General features: G+C 42.9%; 1 protein-coding gene across 14 annotated transcripts in view; it reads left to right on the top strand.

The window, feature by feature from the left end:
- MACF1 (microtubule actin crosslinking factor 1) overlaps window positions 1–18868 on the top strand; it is a 378870-nt gene that overhangs the window by 100100 nt on the left and 259902 nt on the right. For 2 of the 14 annotated variants that reach the window (XM_063782399.1, XM_063782388.1), the window contains exon 1: window positions 8381–8722. The exons of 8 other annotated variants lie outside the window; for them this stretch is intronic. In XM_063782399.1, the coding sequence (XP_063638469.1) occupies window positions 8656–8722 (67 nt within the window). In that variant the 5' untranslated portion in view covers window positions 8381–8655. Of the gene's footprint in view, window positions 1–7767; window positions 7860–8380; window positions 9015–18868 lie in introns of those variants that run through there. 4 more of the 14 variants (XM_063782386.1, XM_063782391.1, XM_063782384.1 and 1 more) reach the window with 4 other exon arrangements.

Below are 18868 nucleotides of genomic sequence, written 5' to 3'. Positions count from 1 at the left end.
GAGAGATGTCATTTTTCAATTGGAGGCTATGGATTCCAAATCTTCCATGGAGTTACTTACGAGATTCTGTACCCATTTTATTATAATTGCAATTTTAAGATGCATTTCATTTATTTAAAAATGTATTTTTAAAAATAATATGTACACTCTAATTACCTGCCAGTTGGACATCACAGAATAAAGTTTTTCCACCATCTCTGTGTATATATTTGTACTATTAATAAATGTACACTTGATTAAAAACACAAAGATCGCTTCTTCTGATGTAGTCTTTTTTTTTTTTAATTGGAGTTACATACAGTATTGCAGAACAAACTATAGCACATAGGTCTTGTGCCTAATAATAGTAATAATAATGATTCAGGCAGAGCTCAGTTGTATGAGCTCAGGTGTTAACTGAACTATTATAATAGTGAAGTGGGTAATTAATTCATCTCTATGTAGTAATACTGTATTACTGGTTTAGTATGTGTACCAGAAGTTTCTGTTCTTTTGTCTCACTTTTCTATTTGTGTTTACATATTATGAGGAATGTTCGTAGTTGTTTTTTTCTTTCTTTCTTTCTGTTTTTTTTTTGGAGACGGAGTTTTGCTCTTGTTGTCCAGGCTGGAGTACAATGGTGCACAATCCTGGCTCACCACAAGCTCCGCCTCCCGGGTTCAAATGATTCTCCTGCCTCAGTCTCCTGAGTAGCTGGTAATACAGGCATGTGCCACCACAGCCGGCTAATTTTGTATTTTTAATAGAGACGGGGTTTCTCCGTGTTGGTCAGGCTGGTCTCGAACTCCTGACCTCAGGTGATCCACCTGCCTCGGCCTCCCAAAGTGCTGGGATTACAGGTGTGAGCCACCGTGCCTGGCCGAAGAATGTTCATAGTTTTAAACACTGAAGGTAACTGGCTTTGAAACAAATATTTATGCTATTCTTTCAGGCTCTCGTCTCAATTTATTTGAATAATGTCCTGAGATTATTAGGCAAACAGTGAAGCTGTTATTATTTGTTTCTATTTATTTGTGTGAATCAGTTCTTAAAAATTGATTCTTGTCTACGGCCATACCACCCCGAACATGCCCAATATCATCTAAAAATTGATTCTCTGCAATAAAACACAACATAGAAATAAACCAGATGCTGGCTGGGCGTGGTGGCTCACACCTGTAATTCCAGCACTTTGGGAGGCTGAGGCAGGTGGATCACCTGAGGTCAGGAGTTCGAGACCAGCCTGGTCAACATGGTGAAACCCCATCTCTACTAAAAATACAAAAATTAGCTGGTGTGATGGCAGGTGCCTGTAATCCCAGCCACTCGGGAGGCTGAGGCAGGAGAACAGCTTGAACTCAGGAGGTGGAGGTTGCAGTGAGCTGCGATCACACCACTGTATTCCAGCCTGGGCAGCAGAATGAGAGTCCGTCTCAAAAAAAAAAAAGAAAAGAAATATAAAAGGGTTTTTTTTTTTTTTTTTAAATTAAATCTACTCCGTTCCTGTTTCACTGGTTTTATTTCCTATCTTGGCTTTATAAGCATCCAGGACTCCAGCATCTTTTAAAAACTCACAGCTCTACTAATGGATGCTTGTCCTTTAGGGTAAGTAGTTAACTGCCTCTGGAAAGCCTTCCTTGACTGAAATACGAGTTCCTATTCTGTGCTGCAGTAGCACCCTGTTAACACTACTTATTCAAACCTGTATTGTCATCTTGCTTAGCTTGCCCTTCTCTCCTTACTAATTAAAAACAGGGACTCTTTTTTTTTTCTTTTTGAAACCGAGTCTCACTTTGTCACCCAGGCTGGAGTACAGTGGCACGATGTTGGTTCACTGCAAATTCTGCCATCCGGGTTCAAGCGATTCTCATGACTCAACCTCCCGAGTAGCTGAGACTACAGGCGCCTGCCACCACGCCTGACTAATTTTTTATTTATTTATTTTTTTGAGACAGAGTCTTGCCCTGTCGCCCAGGCTGGAGTGCAGTGGTGCAATCTCAGCTCACTGCAACCCCCGCCTCCCGGGTTCAAGCGATTCTCCTGCCTCAGCCTCCTGAGTAGCTGGGATTACAGGCGCACGCCACCACACCCTGCTAATTTTTGTATTTTTAGTAGAGACGGGGTTTCATCATGTTGCTCAGGCTGGTCTCGAACTCTTGACCTGGTAATCTGCCCACTTCGACCTCCCAAAGTGCTGGGATTACAGGCGAAAACAGGGACTATTACTCATCTCAGTATCTGCAGTGTCTGAGGCAAAACAGATGTCAGTAAATATGACCGTGCGCAGTGGCTCACACCTGTAATCCCAGCACTTTGGGAGGCTGAGGCGGGTGGATCACCTGAGGTCAGGAGTTCGAGACCAGCCTGACCAACATGGAGAAACCCTGTCTCTACTAAAAAATACAAAATTAGCGGGATGTAGTGGCGCATACCTGTAATCCCAGCTACTGGGGAGGCGGAGGTTGCAGTGAGCCGAGATCTCACCATTCCACTCCAGCCTGGGCGACAAGAGTGAAACTCCATCTAAAAAAAAAAAAAAATCAGTAAATATTAACTTGAATAAAAAATTAAAGATGGCACTAGCTGTAAACTGTAGCAGGAACCATGCCCTGTTCATTTGTCTATTAAGAGGGTTTGGTTGAGTTTAATGTGTGATCTAAGGTAGGATGCTCAGTATAGGTTAATTAGATGATACAGAGTTGCCCTGTGTTTTATTTTATTAAATCTCACATTGTGATAGTGTAAACAGGAAAAGAGCTTTATGGTTTTTTTCCTCTCTAGGGTCTTGTTTTCCTTACCTGTAAAGTGAAGGAGTTGGATAATATGATCTTTTAAAGTTCTCTCCGTTTTCAACATCCCACTAGGAGGAACAGCCATAATCCCTGGATCCAAACTATATGAAGTACAATCTAAGATTGTATTCCATCACCTCCCCATCCTGGGTTTTTTTTATTTAAAGCAGTTTCCTTTATCATACTATTGGGTTATATTAAACCTAAGATCAATTATAAAATGGCCAAACCTTGTACATGAATTTTTGTTGTCTCCCTTCTAGTCGCTGCTATGCCTTTGGTTTTCTTGAACTTCAGCATAAGACTTATAGGTATCCTACAGCCAGGCATGGTGGTTCACGCCTGTAATCCTAGCACTTTGGGAGGTCAAGGCATGGGGATCACTTGAGGTCAGGAATTTGAGACCAGCTTGGCCAACATGGTGAAACCCCATCTCTACCAAAAAATAAAAAAATTAGCTGGGTGTGGTGGTGTGTGCCTGTAATCCCAGCTACTTGGGAGGCTGAGGTGGGAGAATCACTTGAACCCAGGAGGCAGAGGTTGCAGTGAGCCAAGATTGCACCCCTTCATTCCAGCCTGGGCAACAGAGTGAGACTCCATCTCAGCAGGAAAAAAAAAAAAAGACTTACAGGTATTCTAGTTAAATTTTGTCCTGTGAGATTTGGTGCAGGCTTCTAACCTTTTGAGATTTCTTTGAGCTTTAATTCTTCCATTTATGGCAATAACTGTGTGTCCTCCATTTGTGTCATCTACAAACTAGTTAAGCGCATAAAAGGAACTCAGATATTTGAATAAATGGTCATATATCTAACATATCTTTGCTCAAATAGCTAAAGCATTAGAATGTTTAATCAAGGTAGAGTCTTTGTCTTTTCCATTCCTTTCCTTTTTTTTTAAAAAAAAAAAGAAATGAGGTTTTGCTATGTTGCCCATCCTGAACTTGAATTTCTGGGCTCAAGCCTCCTCCCACCTTAGCCTCCCAAGTAGCTGGGACTATAGGCACCCTCTACCATGCCTGGCTCTTTTTCTTTCCTTTGCATTTTTTTTTTCTTAAAGATTTGTATGGTGTAGTAGAAAAACCACTTAACTTGGAATCAGAAGATCTAGGCTCTAAGCTCTTGCTCTTCTGCTTACATGTTGGACTGGTCACTTACTTCCTCTGGTCTTCAAATTTCTAGGCTGTTTGAGAAGAAAAAAGACTAAGGTCTCTAACTTTCTGTGATTCTGATTCAGTTCGATCATCTGGCCTGTTCTTGGAAGTCATATGGAATTGTGGTTGAGAGCAGGTTGAGAGTCTGGAGTCAGATTGCCTATGTTTTTATCCTAGTTCTGCCACTACTGGCTGAGTGACATTAGTTTATCTGGGCCTCTGTTTTCCTCATCTGCAAAATGGGTTTAATTATGCTGCTTGGTTGTTTTGACTTAGTTGTTTTCCCCTCCCTCCCTCCCTCCCTCCCTCTCTCTCTCCCTTCTTTCCCTCCTTCCCTCCCTCCCTCGCTCCCTTTTTTGATGGAGTCTTGCTTTGTCGCCCAGGCTGGAGTGCAGTGGCATAATCTCAGCTCACTGCAACCTCTGCCTCCTGGGTTCAAGCGATTCTCCTGCCTCAGCCTCCCGAGTAGCTGGGATTACAGGTGTCTGCCACCACACCCAGTTTAATTTTTGTATTTTTAGTAGAGGTGGGGTTTTACCATGTTGGCCAGGCTGAACTTGAACTCCTGACCTCAAGTGATCCGTCCATCTTGGCCTCTCAGAGTTCTGGGATTACATGCATGAGCCACCACGCCCAGCCTTGACTTAGTTCTTAGAACACATTCTGCATGTGGTAAGGAATATGTGATTATTTACCATCATTATTAGAATTTTTTCATATAAGATAACATTGAAGACATAGTGCTTTCCTGTGAACTGTTGGGATGAAACAGTAATTGTCCTTATTTTTTAATTTTTTAAATTAAAAAAATTTTTCATATATAGAGACCGGGTTTCTCCATGTTGCCCATGCTGGTCTCGAACTCCTGGACTCAAGCAGTCCTCTACGTCGGCCTCCCAAAGTGCTGGGATTACAGACTTGAGCCACCGGCACCCGGCCTGTCTTTATAGTTAGTAATTAAGAAATGTGACATGCCGGGCGTGGTGGCTCACGCCTGTAACCCTGACATTTTGGGAGGCTGAGGTGGGTGGATCATGAGGTCAGGAGCTCAAAACCAGCCTGGCCAAGATGGTAAAACCCTGTCTCTACTAAAAATACAAAAATTAGCCAGGTGCTGTGGCGGGCGCCTGTAATCCCAGCTACTTGGGAAGTGGAGGCAGGAGAATCGCTTGAACCCGAGAGGCAGAGGTTGCAGCGAGCCGAGATCAAGCCACTGCACTCTAGCCTGGGCAACAGAGCAAGACTCTGTCTCAAAAAAAAGAAATGTGACAGAACCCAATACAGAGGTATATAAAAAGTAGGTGATATATTATGATCACTGTCTTGTACGTTAAGAAAGATGTTTGTGTCTTTTATATCCTTAATAGTGGGTGATTTTGGCATTTTAGGAAAGACATTAAGTATATACCTTCAATTTTCTTTGTTTCTGTAAGAAAGCCAGTAGCTGTCAATTCTCAGATAACTTCTGACCACATGTGGAAATACTGGCCTGAACCTCTTCCCTCCACTCACCCTTTTCAAGATCTGCAGGTAGCAGCCAGACTTAAACTTTTTGCTACCTTTAACAAGAAATGACAAAAGTTGGGAAAAAAAGAAGGGGAATGGCTCGGATGACTACTGGCCCATCTCCTCTGGATAGTTAAGAGCTGACTGTCCTTATCAAAGTCCTCTCCTCCATTGCAGCAGAACTTGCCTCTTTTTGAGGCTCAGGACCTCTTGGGAACTTGAAGGGAAGGCCTGTCTCCTGTAGGTAGACTGACCTTGTCTCCAAGACTCTACCCTACTTTTCTCAGTCTGCAGTGCCGTTAGGGGAAATAGGTTCTGCTTGAGTGCCAGGGAATTGAGGAGATGGCAGATTTTGGTTCACTTTCCTCCAACTTCACCCAGTAATTATTATTTTGATTTTTAGAGACTGTGAATTCAGTATTTCTAGAAGTTGCCACATGTGTTCATTTTGGATGTGTCCTAAATCTCTGGTCAACCAGTTAAGTATTTTTTTTATTTTTTATTTTGAGACATAGTCTCATTCTGTCGCCCCAGCTGGAGTGCAGTGGCGCAATCTCGGCTCACAGCAACCTCTGCCTCTGGAGTTCAAGTGATTCTCGTGCCTCAGCCTCCCAGGTATCTGGAATTACAGGCATGTGCCGCCATGCCCGGCTAATTTTTGTATTTTTTTAGTAGAGGTGGGGTTTCGCCATGTTGGCCAGGGTGGTCTCTAACTCCTTACCTCAAGTGATCTGCCCACCTTGGCCTCCCAAAAGTGCTGGCATTATAGGCGTAAGCCACTGTGCCTGGCCGAGTTAAATGTTTTTATTTGTTACCCTTCCCAAGAATATTTCACCTTCTTACATATACAACTCCTATGCCTTTGTTTGTTTATTCTGGTTTAGGTCCTTCTCAGAGACAGCAGGGTATAACAGGGAGCACAGCTTTGGAGCTGGACAAATGGACATGTAATCTTGGTCAAGTTATTTAACCTTTTAAAGTCCTAGAATTTTTATCTCTAAAATGGAAATGATAATATCTTTCTTGGAGAATTGTTGGGATTAAGTGAAATGATATTTAAAGTTTTTAGCACATTAACTGTGAACTAACAGTTATAGTAAATGTTCAGTTAATTTTAGCTTAGGTTATTGAGTACCTTCTAAATGTGATAGAGATTGGGTTATGGAGACAAAAGAGTCCCTACACTCAGATAATTTATTTTTTTATTTTTTATTTTTGAGAGAGTCTCGCTCTGTGGCCCAGGCTGGAGTGCAGTGGCACAATCTCGGCTCACTGCAACTTCTACCTCCCGGGTTCAAGCAGTTCTCCCGCCTCAGCCTCTCAAGTAGCTGGGATTACAGGCATGTGCCACCATGCCCAGCTAATTTTTTTTGTATTTTAGTTAGAGTCGGGGTTTTACCGTGTTGGCCCCAGGGTGGTCTCGAACTCCTGAGCTCAGGCAGTTTACCCGCCTTGGCCTCCTAAAGTGCTAGGATTACAGGCGTGAGCCACTGCACTCAGTCTCACTCAGGGAATTTAAATCTGATAAAGGAAGAGGTTACTAAATATGAGTCAGGAAATGTTCATTCCTTTTTTTCTCTCTTCCCTATTTCTTATGCATTCCTTTTCCCAGTATGAGGCAAATTCTAGGAGGACCCTTCATCTCCAAGACTAAAAAGAGTCTTATAAGAGGGACAAACTGAGTACAGTTGTCACAGGTTATCAGGGTGACTGAGAGCTTAGTCTAGGCGGGATAAAGTCAGCTGTGAGAACCTTTATTAGTAAGCAGTAACAGGATTATTAGCAGTTTGTAGGTGGGAGGGATACCCACTTGGGAGTGAAGTTGTCAAGCAACTGAGGCAGGTCATAGGGCTTGTTTAAACTGAATGGTCTGCTAGGGAAGCTTGCATTTACTTTTTTTCATTTGTAGTCGTTTGGGCTAATCTCTGGAAACTTGCTTTCCTAGGTGCTGCCCCTCCTCCCTCCCTGCCTTCAGGAACAGGATTGAAAGCAGCATTAGCCTGAAGAAGTCGTTCTATTTAGGGAGCTAGAGCAGAGGGCCAGTGATTAGGCCCTTATCTGCAGCGGGGCCTTTTTGAGTGGTGTGGGGCAGGGCTGCAGTGTCTGTCCTGACACCCACAGAGGCTGGACTTTTCTGTCCCCTGGTTGGGTTAGAACTGTGAAGAACCAATAGAAGGGCTGGGCCAGCTGAATGAAAAAGCCCTTCATTGTGTTTCTTCAACATTCCAGTGTCTGGTACAATTAGCCAAGACTCGGAAAACAAGTTGGACAAACAAGCAGGCAGCCTTCTACTGATGGGTGAAAGGATTTCTGGCACAGCTGAGTTAAGTGCACTGACTGTAAAGACAGAGTAGGAGGATCTGGGAAGAAGAAGGGGACTTTGGAATGCCATTCCTGGCTGTGAGGGGAAAGAATGGAGCAACAAGCAAACGGTATTTTTGAAGCTGATAAAATTTGCTGTGAGAATCTACCTGGGAGGCTGGCTGAGGCGAGGCTGGCTGAGGTGGGGCTACTCTGTAAAGTAGGTGGAATCACTGGGGAGTTACTGACTCTTCCCTTTGGGCAGCTGTAAGTGCGGGGAAGGGAAACTTTCTTTGGAATCTAGGGATCTGTTCACAGTGGATGGTGAGTGTATGAGCTTGCTCCATTATAGTCTCTCTCATCATGAGACCTTCTCATTTGGCTAACACTATATGTACTTCTGCCTGAGAAGAGGCACACCTGAGGAGCAAGTTGTTGGGCAATGGATGCACTGTTCCTGACTTGGCAGTAAACCACTTTGCTCACCAGCTCTCCTGCAACTAAGATTCACCAGATTACAAGCTTCTGCTCTGCAAATGGAGGGTAACTCAAAGACCAGTTTCTTCCTACTCAGGTTTACTCACTTCATACCTTGACTGGACTTTTGCATATGGAGCTCTCCCCTCTGTACGCTCTATTGGTCTGGAAACACAGAGTTGGTGCTACTTTTGAACAGCATGCAGCATGCTATATGCCTGAGACATGGACCCAGTTTTTGGAAGTGCCCTAGGGAGGAGCTTCCTCTCTGACCTCAAGGGAAGAAGAAGGTCAGTAGGAAGTGGTGGGTGGAGCCACTTCTCTGTTCTGCTGTCTCCTCTCTACACCTCACAGCCCTTTTTGAGGAGCTGCGAAGGGTGCACAGGCCAGTAGCTGGAGGTTCTTTGGTACCCCCTCCTTTTAGGTGGGGTCAGCAGACACAGGGGCGCCATGTGGCCGAGTTACCAAGATGAACACGAGTTCAACGCCCACCTGGTTTGTCGCATGTGCTGTATGGGTTAGTATGTGAAGTTTTTTTTTTTTTTTTGCTTGTCCGGGCCTGAGGATCCCAAATAGCCCTTGCTCTCATTGACTCATAGGAATGCATGGACTTCGAAGCCTTGTGGTGTTACAACCTTTAGGCTTGTTAAAATGTGCAGTGGAATAGATTGGGGTGCCCTACTTCCTGGGGAACTTCTTAAGCTTGCAGTAACTGGCAGTTAAGAGCCCAAGCTTTGGGTGTAGAACTTTTTTTATAGAGACTGAATTCATGCTCATGCTTCTGCCTGTATCAGGAAACCACTTTTAAGGTATGTTGCATAGTGCTGAAAGTCCAGAGTGTATTTTTAGCAGAAGTTGGTTGGTTACGGAGTCCACCTCTGAGCAGACTGGCGGGAGGATGGGGGGTGGGAGGGAGGAGTCATGGCCTATGTTTCCTCTTTGGGGCTTATTGCTAGTTCTTTTACACTTTACTCTGCCAGCTGTGACAGAGAGAGAAAAAGACTCAAAGATGATCTGGGGTCAGGGACCTAAATAAGAGAGGCTAGGGGAAGAGTCATGTTAGCTGTGACTTAGATCTCTCTTGATAAGGCATCATTAAATAATGATTATTTAAGTAATGTCCTGTGGCCTTGAACAAGTGACTTAACCTTTTTGGCTGTAGGTTTCCTTGGTTTCAAAATTGTAGGGTATACAGACTGGTGCTAGACTGAGAGACATCAATTCTCTGTAAAATGAAAAAAGATAAAGAAAATGTAGTGTGTCTTTCATAAAGCTAAACTTAAAGAATTGTCTTTTATTCTGAAATTGTCTTTCCTACTTTCTAATGTTAAAATATCCTTTATTTTATGAAAGAATTGTTATTATATGGTAGTGTGTTTTTAAGATATCCCTACTTAGCAAAATGAAAAGTTGACAACTTCTGTTAGGCTTTCTGATTTATTGTGGAACATGTATTTGTCTATGAAATCTTAGTTTGGGAACCACTGGTTTGGTAATCTACTATCTTTTGATTTTATACTTTGAGTCTCTAACAAGGAGCAAAATTGTGACCCAAATAGGCAGATTTTCATTAAAATTGAAGTAACTAGTTGTTTGATGAAGAGGAGACCTTAGAAAAATCTCAGAGAAGGAGAGCAACAGAACTAGGGTTCTGATCAGTCTCCTGACTCCTAGGCTAGTGCTTGCAAGTATTTAGGTGCTTTTTGAGGAAAAAAAGCTGCCATAGCAATAATGCTTGGGGCACAGAGGGGGCAGTTTTAGTGGTCTACTTTTTTTTTTTTATCTTTCCTGTATCATTGAGATTTCTTCCCTGGAACCTAGAAGAAAGAATTGCCTATATCTAAAAGTGCTTGGAGATAAACGTATAGCAAAAGGGCCTTTCCTGTAACCAACAAAGAAGTATAGGAAAGTCTAAAATCTTTATTGAAAGTTTCAGGGCAAAAACGTAATGTAGCCCCATCTCCCCCAATCCCACATAATCCCCTAAAGGCACTGTAGACTAATAGCTAAGAAAATGGGCTTGGCATCAACTGTCTACATGGGGTTCCTACTCCACCACTTAACAACAAAACCAACTGGGGACATTGCTTAACCTTTCTCTGGCTCGGTTACCTCATTTTTTATTTTTCTTTTTTTCATATCACCATAAAATAAAATCACTTGTATAGGGAGAATGAATGAAGATTAGCAGTGGATTTTCATGTTATATACTTTTCACATTATATTACTACTGTAACTACCAGCTAGCATTTATTAACTTATTATGTGTGAGAGACTAGGCTAAGTGCTTTCATATCATATACTCCTCACAATCACTTCATGATTTAGGGTCTATTTTATTTTATTTTATTTTATTTTATTTTATTTTATTTTAGAGACGGAGTCTTACTCTGTTGCTCAGGCTGGAGTGCAGTGGTATGATCTTGGCTCACTGCAGCCTCCACCTCAGGGGCTCAAACGATTCTCCTGCCTCAGCCTTCCAAGTAGCTGGAATTACAGGCACGCATCACCACACCTGGCTAATTTTTGTATTTTTGGTGGAGATGGGGTTTCGCCATGTTGCCTTGGCTGGTCTTGAGTTCCTGACCTCAAGTGATCCCTCTCAAAAAAATAAAAATAAATAAAATTACTATTCAAACCTCATTGCTTAAAAAAGGGATTAAAACAGACTCTAAATCAGCCGGGTGTGGTGGCTCATGCCTATAATTGCAGCACTTTGGGAGGCCAAGGAGGGCGGATCAGTTGAGGTCAAGAGTTCAAGACCAGCCTGAGCAATATGGTGAAACCCCATCTCTACCAAAAATACAAGTTAGCAGGGTGTGGTGGCGTGCGCCTATAGTCCCAGCTACTGGGGGTGGGGTTGGGGGCGCGGCTGAGGAGGGAAGATCACTTGAGCCTGGGAGGCAGAGATTTCAGTGAGCCGTGATCCACTCCAGCCTGGGTGATAGAGCAAGACCCTGTCTCAAAAAAAAAAAAAAAAAGAGGTCGGTCACAGTGGCTCATGCCTGTAATCCCAGCACTTTGGGAGGCCGAGGCAGGCGGATCACGAGGTCAGGAGATCGAGACCATCCTGGCTGACACGGTGAAACCCTGTCTGTACTAAAAATACAAAAAATTAGCTGGGCATGGTGGTGGGTGCTTGTAGTCCTAGCTACTCGGGAGGCTGAGGCAGGAGAATGGCATAAACCCGGGAGGTGGAGGTTGCAGTGAGCTGAGATCACACGAGTGCACTCCAGCCTGGGCGACAGAGCGAGACTCCGTCTCAAAAAAAAAAAAAAAAAAAAAGCTTCCCAGATGATTTTGAGATGGCTGGTTTACAGACTGATATTTAGGAACTATTGGCCTAACTCCTCATTTTATTTGCAGAGTTGGAGATAAAAATAAAATTTTAAAAATAACAAAGGACAAATGCCTAATTTTATAGATGAAACTCAGGCTCAAAGAAGGGAAATGAATGTCATGCAAAGGTATGAACCATAGACTAGACACCAGGAATTCCAAGTTACAGACCTAGTTCTGCCCCTGTGTGACCTTGTCTAAATTATTTAATCTCTCTGGGCCTTGGTTTCTTCATCTTTAAGATGATTTTTGAGGACTCTTAAAACTCTCTCTTTGTATTTATGAAATGCTTCGTTTTTCTGACTGTGATATTCCCGTGAATTCTCTAAGAACTATTGAGCTTTTCTTCCTCTTGTGTTCTTATATGTGCCTCCCTCTCACTGTGGCTCTCTTCTTTTGTTACCATGCTTACCCCTGGATTTCTTTATCTTACTTCTGTCCTTTATTCTGTGATTCTTAATAGTCCAAAGAATTATCATTATAATATTAGGTTTTCCTAAGAAATAAGGTAAATTTTTGTTTTGTTTTGTTTTTTGAGACAGAGTCCTGCTTTGCTCTGTTGCCCAGGCTGGAGTGCAATGGGGTGATCTCGGCTCACTGCAACCTCTGCTTCCCGGGTTCAAGTGATTCTCCTGCCTCAGCCTCCCAAGTAGCTGGGATTACAGGCGTGTGCCACCACACCTGGCTGATTTTTGTACTTTTAGTGGAGACGGGGTTTCACCATGTTGGCCAGGTTGGTCTCGAACTCCTGACCTCAAGTGATCCACCCATCTCAGCCTCCCAAAGTGCTGGGATTACAGGCATGAGCCATCACACCCGGCAGAAATAAGGTAGAATTTTAATTTTGCATTGAAGCTTCTACAGTTGTCACTTCCTTAAAACCCCAAATCTCAATCCTCATTGGTACTTTCTCAGCCTACACCAATCATTGGTGATAAATGCCTTTCATGAATCTCTATTATAGTTAGTACTTCTCCTTTTACCTTGATTATATAGGACTGCATTGTATTGTCTTCTAATAAATTTATGGAGGTTAAAAGTCTATGATCTGACAGACTTGGATTTGAATCTCAATTCTGCTGTATACTGCGTGACTTTGGGAAGATGACTAACAAGTCTTTCTGAGCATGAATTTGCTGAACCATGAGTAAGCATACTTGATAGAGTTGTGAGGATTGTCAAATACTAAATGAGATAAGCCTCAAACAGCACCTGATACATAATAAACACAATAAATATCGAGCTCCACCTTATCTCCCAAAGTAGACTTTTGTAGCCTTCTGAGGATAGCAATCATTTATAATGTTTGTGCCATTATACATTATTGCTGAACACATTTTAATTGCTTGACCTCCAATTTCACCAATTTCCTTTGCGCTTACATTGGGAACATTAAGTGGTACAAAATCCCCAGGATCAAGATGTGGCAATGAGAATTTAGGAAAGCTGAATCTGTAGAGGGAATATCTGAGTGGGAGTACCTGCTCCCTGCTGAAAATCAGTCTTTTTTTGAGATGGAGTCTCACTCTGTCACCCAGGCTGGATTGCAGTGGTGCCATCTCAGCTCACTGCAACCTCTGCCGCCCGGGTCCAAGCAGTTCTCCTGCCTCAGCCTCCCGAGTAGCTGGGATTACAGGCTTGTGCCACCACTCCCGGCTCATTTTTGTATTTTTAGTAGAGACGGGGTTTTGCCATGTTGGCCAGGCTAGTCTCGAACTCCTGACCTCAGGTGATCTGCCCACCTCAGCCTCCCAAAGTGCTGGGATGGCAGGCGTGAGAGCCACAGTGCCTGGCCTGAAAATACCATCTTAATGTGTCTTGTAGCTATAACCTTGACACCTAGAGGACTGTCATTATATATTTGTTAAATGAATATTTTTCAATACCTATGGTTGTCCTAAATGTTGGATATTTAATGAAAAAAAATTTTTTTTTGAGATGGAGTCTTGCTCTATTGCCCAGGCTGGAGTGCAGTGGCACAATCTCAGCTCGCAACCTCTGCCTCCCAGGTTCAAGCCATTTTCCTACCTCAGCCTCCTGAGTAGCTGGGATTACAGGAGCGCACCACCTTGCCTGGCTAATTTTTGTATTTTTAGTAGAGATGGGGTTTCACCATATTGGCCAGGCTGGTCTCGAACTCCTGACCTCAAGTGATCTGCCCACCTCAGCCTCCCAAAATGCTGGGATTACAGGTGTGAGCCACTGCTTCTGGCCTTTAATGAATTTTTTTTTTTTTTTTTTTTTTTTTTTTAAGACAGAATCTTACTCTGCCACCCAGGCGGGAGTGCAGTGGCGCAATCTCAGCTCACTGCAGCCTCTGCCTCCCGAGTTCAAGCGATTCTCCTGCATCAGCCTCCCGAGTAGCTGGGATTACATGCGTGCACCACCACACCTGGCTAATTTTTGTCTTTTTTTGGGTAGAGTCGAGGTTCCCCATATTGGCCAGGCTGGTCTTGAACTCCTGACCTCAAGTGATCCACCCACCTCGGCCTCCCAAAGTTCTGGGATTACAGGTGTGAGCCACTGCCCCTGGCTGGCCTTTAATGAAGTTTAAAGCATGGATCTTGACTTGAAAGAGCTCAATTCAGATACAGAAATGGACTTAGATACAGAGCTTTCTAATGATAGGTTTTATATGCTTAGTGCTAAGTAAGTTGAAGAAGCTTTTAAGTGCCATAGGCATCCAAAGGTGGCTGACATGTCCGGAAAGGTGTAACAGAAGCAAGACTTCAGCTGGACTTTGAAAGGAGGTTCTAAGTTAGATAAGCCCCAAGAGAAGAGGGTAGATATTCCAGTTGGGGGAAAGGTTGCTCCTAGTAGAGTAGGACAGATGCGAAAGGTATGTTTGGAAACAGTAAGAAGATCGGAATGGTTGCAGTTGAGTCATGCAGGGGAGAGTGAAAGGTAGATAGATTGTAAATTTCTTCAGGTCAGAGACCAGTTCTTTATCTTCTTGAACCACCGAAAACGTAGTGAATAAAAACTGCAATTGAATTTTATAGGGTTGTAGAGAGCTTTGAATTCTAAAACTAAAGTGATCAAATCCGTAAAGGATTTTGAATAGAGAGAGAGGTGATGTGGGCTAAGTGGTGATTAGGAAGATTTGTCGAAATAGGCTGTTTGCTCTCTATTTGCCACAGCTATCAGTTGTTAACTCCAATTCCTTATCTTCAGTTCTGACTGCTCTTCTGAACTCTAGACCAAAGATTCCAACTGTCTGTGAGAAGATCCTCCTAACACCTCACTCTTTGTCTTCTCCTTTACCCAATGTACCCTCACCAAATCGTTAACCTCTTTCTGTTTTCATTATCTTGAAGTTCTACTCTCCTCCCAGTTGCTGTGGCTAGAAGCATGAGAATTGTCTTGAACTCTGCCATTCCTTACCCACCACCGCATCTAAAGGCTATTTAAAAGGCTATTTAAAATAGCTAAAGGCTATTGTTTCTACCTCTACATTGCATGACAACGTAGAGGTACCTGCCCTCTTCTTTACTTTCCTGCTGCCTCTGCCCTAATTCATGCTATTTCAAGATGTTTCTCCTGGTCTGTCACTGGAGACTTCTAACTGGTTCTTCTGCCTCTTAGTGTCTTTCTGGTATAATGTGGCCTTCAGTCCAAAGCCAGATTAGTCTTCCCAAAACATACTGTGGGTCAGAAAATTTCAGTGGTTCTGCTTTGTCTACTTAATTAAGTACATACTCCTTACTCTAGCTTTCTGGGTCCTTTGTGATGTCAGCTAGCTGTTCTGTTAGCCTGGTTGCTCATCACACTGCTAACTGCATGGTATGGTCATGCATGTAATAGCCATACCGTTCCCTAAAACATATCCTGTATACTTACATGTCTCCAAATCACTACTTGTGCTTTGTAAATTAAAAAAAAAAAATTTCTTTTTGAGACAGGGTCTTGCTGTCACCCAGGCTGGAGGGCAGTGACACAATCTTGGCTCACTGCAACCTCTGCCTCCTGGGCTCAAGCGACCCTCCCACCTCAGCCACCCAAGTAGCTGGGACCACAGGCGCAAGCCACCATGCCTGGCTTATTTTTGTATTTTTTGTAGAGACAGAGTTTTGTCATGTTGCCCAGGCTGGTCTTGAACTCCTGAGCTCAAGTGATCCACACACCTCAACCTCTGAAAGTGCAGGGATTATAGGCATGAGCCACCATGCCCAGCCTACTTGTGCTTTTTTTAAGTTTGGAATCCTTTGACTCCTTTTTGGGCTGCCAGAATCCTACTTGTTATCCAAGGTTTAGTTCAGACACCGTTCACTTCGTAGCCTTTTGTCTAAGATCGGGTATAGTTCTATCACGCCTTCCAGGAACACCTCCTACCTCTCTGTGAGGATTAATCAACTCTATGCTTGTGCTATAGTGTCATTTTGTGCAGCTTGTGTCTGGTGTGTTATTTGCTTGGTGTTATTGTTAATTATTTACATGTTGTTCTCCACCACTAGATTGTAAACTTCATGAGGTCACAAAACAGGACTATTCCAACTCTACTTCCCTTCTGTGTCAGCTGTGGTATATCCTTTTTAGATTTCCAGGTGGTTGGTGTTTCTGGGCTTCTTGAAGCACTTGTCATTTTTCTGTGGCCTTTGGAAACAGGAGAGGCTCTTCTCTCACTTGTTTTTTGAATGGTTCGTAATGTACTGGGACTATGTGGGTAGGCTATGTTGGATCAGAACATAGAATTTTGCACCTCAAATGCAGGCTTTCATTTGACGTCAGGCCTACTCTCAAATTTCTCCTAGTAGAGTAGGACAGATAAACAAGTAAACAGTGATACCATGCAATAAGCACACAAACTAGTGTGTGTAAGAGATGGGAAAAGCTCCTGGAGGAGGGGATAGTTGAGTTGAAGGCTGAAGAATGAGTAGTCAGAGAAGGGGAGAGCTATATTCACAGAGTATGTGCAAAGGCATGGAACTGAGAGAAAACCTGCCCCATTTGCAGGAAATTTTTTAAACAAGGCTGGAAGTTTTTATGGAAAGGTAGAGGGATGAGTGATAGGTAGGCATTCCATCATAATGGATCTTAGCTCCCAAGCTAAAAAGTTTGACTATTATCCCAAATGGAAGCATCAGGCTTTGGAACTGGGTAGAGCTGGGTTCAAGTTTGACTTCATGACTTACCTTGTGATCTTGGACAAGCTGCTTCATCTGTCTGGACTTTATTTTTCTGGCTAACTTACAGAGTTGTTGAGCATTAGAAAGAATAGATACAAGGTGCTTAGCACCTAAGTAGGTGCTGAATAAATGCTATTTAATTTTTTTTTTTTTTTAAGACAGAATCTCACTGTCACCTAGGCAGGAGGAGTTCAGTGGTGCCATCTTGGCTCACTGTGACCTCCGCCTCCTGAGTTCAAGTGATCCTCATGCCTTGGCCAGCCAAGTAGCTGGTATTTTACAGGTGCCTGCCACCACGTCTGGCTAATTTTTGTATTTTTACTAGAGACAGGGTTTCACCAAGTAGGCCGGGCTGGTTTTGAACTCCTGACCTCCAGTGATCTGCCCGCTTCTGCCTCCCAAAGTGCTGGGATTACAGGTGGGAGCCACCGCACCCAGCCTAAATGTCAACTATTAATAATATTGGGAGAATAAGGGCTCACTGAAGGATTTTAAGTTACAAGATTAACCTTGCCAGAAAGGTTGCTGACACCATTGAGAAGGATGGATTACAGCAGGGATATCTGTCGGAAGCAAGGAGAAAAGAAGAGTTCAGTTTTAGACAAGTTGAGTTTGAGATGAGCATGGAAGTTTTAGGAGGCCATTGGATATATGAGAGTGGTAAAGGCCTGAGCTAAAGATACAGATTTGGAAATTATCATTGTATAGGTCACAGCTGAAACTATGGATGTTCATTAAATCATTAAGGGAGAATGTAGAGAACAGCTATTTTTAATTTTTATTGAAAAGCTATGGACATCCCCCCACTCCCCCGCATACACACACGACACAAAACATTTTGCATGTAATTTTAGGTGGTTCCTGAACACTCCCTCTCCAAAACCCATTAGTGGACTCTTGGGTCCTTGGACATCTGAAGAAGCTATAATACAGAATGAAAAGAAAAGAGGGCTAAGGATGAGTAATGTTTAAGGGATGAACAGAAGAGAAGAAACAACCAAAGAAGAAGGCAGAAAACTAGGGTAGAATGGAATCTCAGATTCAAGAGAGAGAGTCGATTTAAAAGGTGAAGGAATGATCACCAGTGTCTTCTGCTACAGAGAGTTTAAGTGAGATAGAACTCAAAACTATCCATTGGGTTGGCAATTAGGTGACTGTGGGGAGAGCAATTTCAGTGAATTTGTGGGGCTGGAATCCAGGTCACATAGAATAAATAGGAGGTGGGGAAGTGAAGTCTGAGTGTTGTCATCATACTTGTTCAGAAGCCAACAGGAGAGAACCAGGAGAGAGAGAGAGCAGTTGAAGATATACAGACTAGGGAGTATTGTTGGATTAAGTTTCCTATGGAGAAGAGCAGCGATGAGATCCAGATTTTAGGTAGAAGGACTGACTTAGATTCTGAAAAGGGACAACTCTGGCAATGAAACTAAAATAAAATTAGGATAGGTATTGATAGCACGATGCTCAGAGACCTTTGTTGACGAAGATCAGTAAAGTTGGAAACAAGTATTAAATCCTTCTAATTAGGCCGGATACAGTGGCTCATGTCTGTAATCCCAGTGTTTTGGGAGGCTGAGGTGGGAGGATCACATGAGGCCAGGAGTTTGAGATCAGCCTGGACAACATACTGACACCCTGTCTCTACAAAAAGTTTAAAAATTAGCCAGACATGATGGCATGCACCTGTAGTCCTAGATACTTGGGAGGCTGAAGCAGGAGGATTGCTTGAGCCTAGGGGTTCAAGATTATAGTGAACTATGATCATGCTGCTGCATTCCAGCCTGGGAAACAGAATGAGACCCTGTCTCAAAACAACAACAAATAGTAAATTTTTCTAATTTAAGCCTTCTAATTCAGTAACCCCCAAGTAATTAATAAGGTTTAAAGTGTTAAATCTGAAACTTAGATGGACAGTAGGGTTCTCTGCTTCTGTAGAGATGCTGGTGGTGGGGAGTGGGCTCTCTCTTGTTTGTTTATAGCCTTTGGTGGGGCTGAGATTATAAAGAACATTAAAATGAATATTGCCTTTTCTTTGCCCGTTTTCCTCTCACATAAGGGTACTTTCTGAGACTTTTACCTCAGTTTTATCTTTCTGCCTAACCTTCAATGTCAGTCAGAAAGATCTTTGCTAGGCCTGGGTTAAACTAGGGATTTATGTGCAAGGAGCCAATCTAAAACTTATTAAATAGTTTGAGAGT

The sequence above is a fragment of the Pan troglodytes genome, chromosome 1, assembly GCF_028858775.2.
Source record: "Pan troglodytes isolate AG18354 chromosome 1, NHGRI_mPanTro3-v2.0_pri, whole genome shotgun sequence".
Taxonomy (NCBI): domain Eukaryota; kingdom Metazoa; phylum Chordata; class Mammalia; order Primates; family Hominidae; genus Pan; species Pan troglodytes.
Note: the sequence above shows the minus strand (reverse complement) of the source record. Positions and strands in the feature narration are given on the sequence as shown.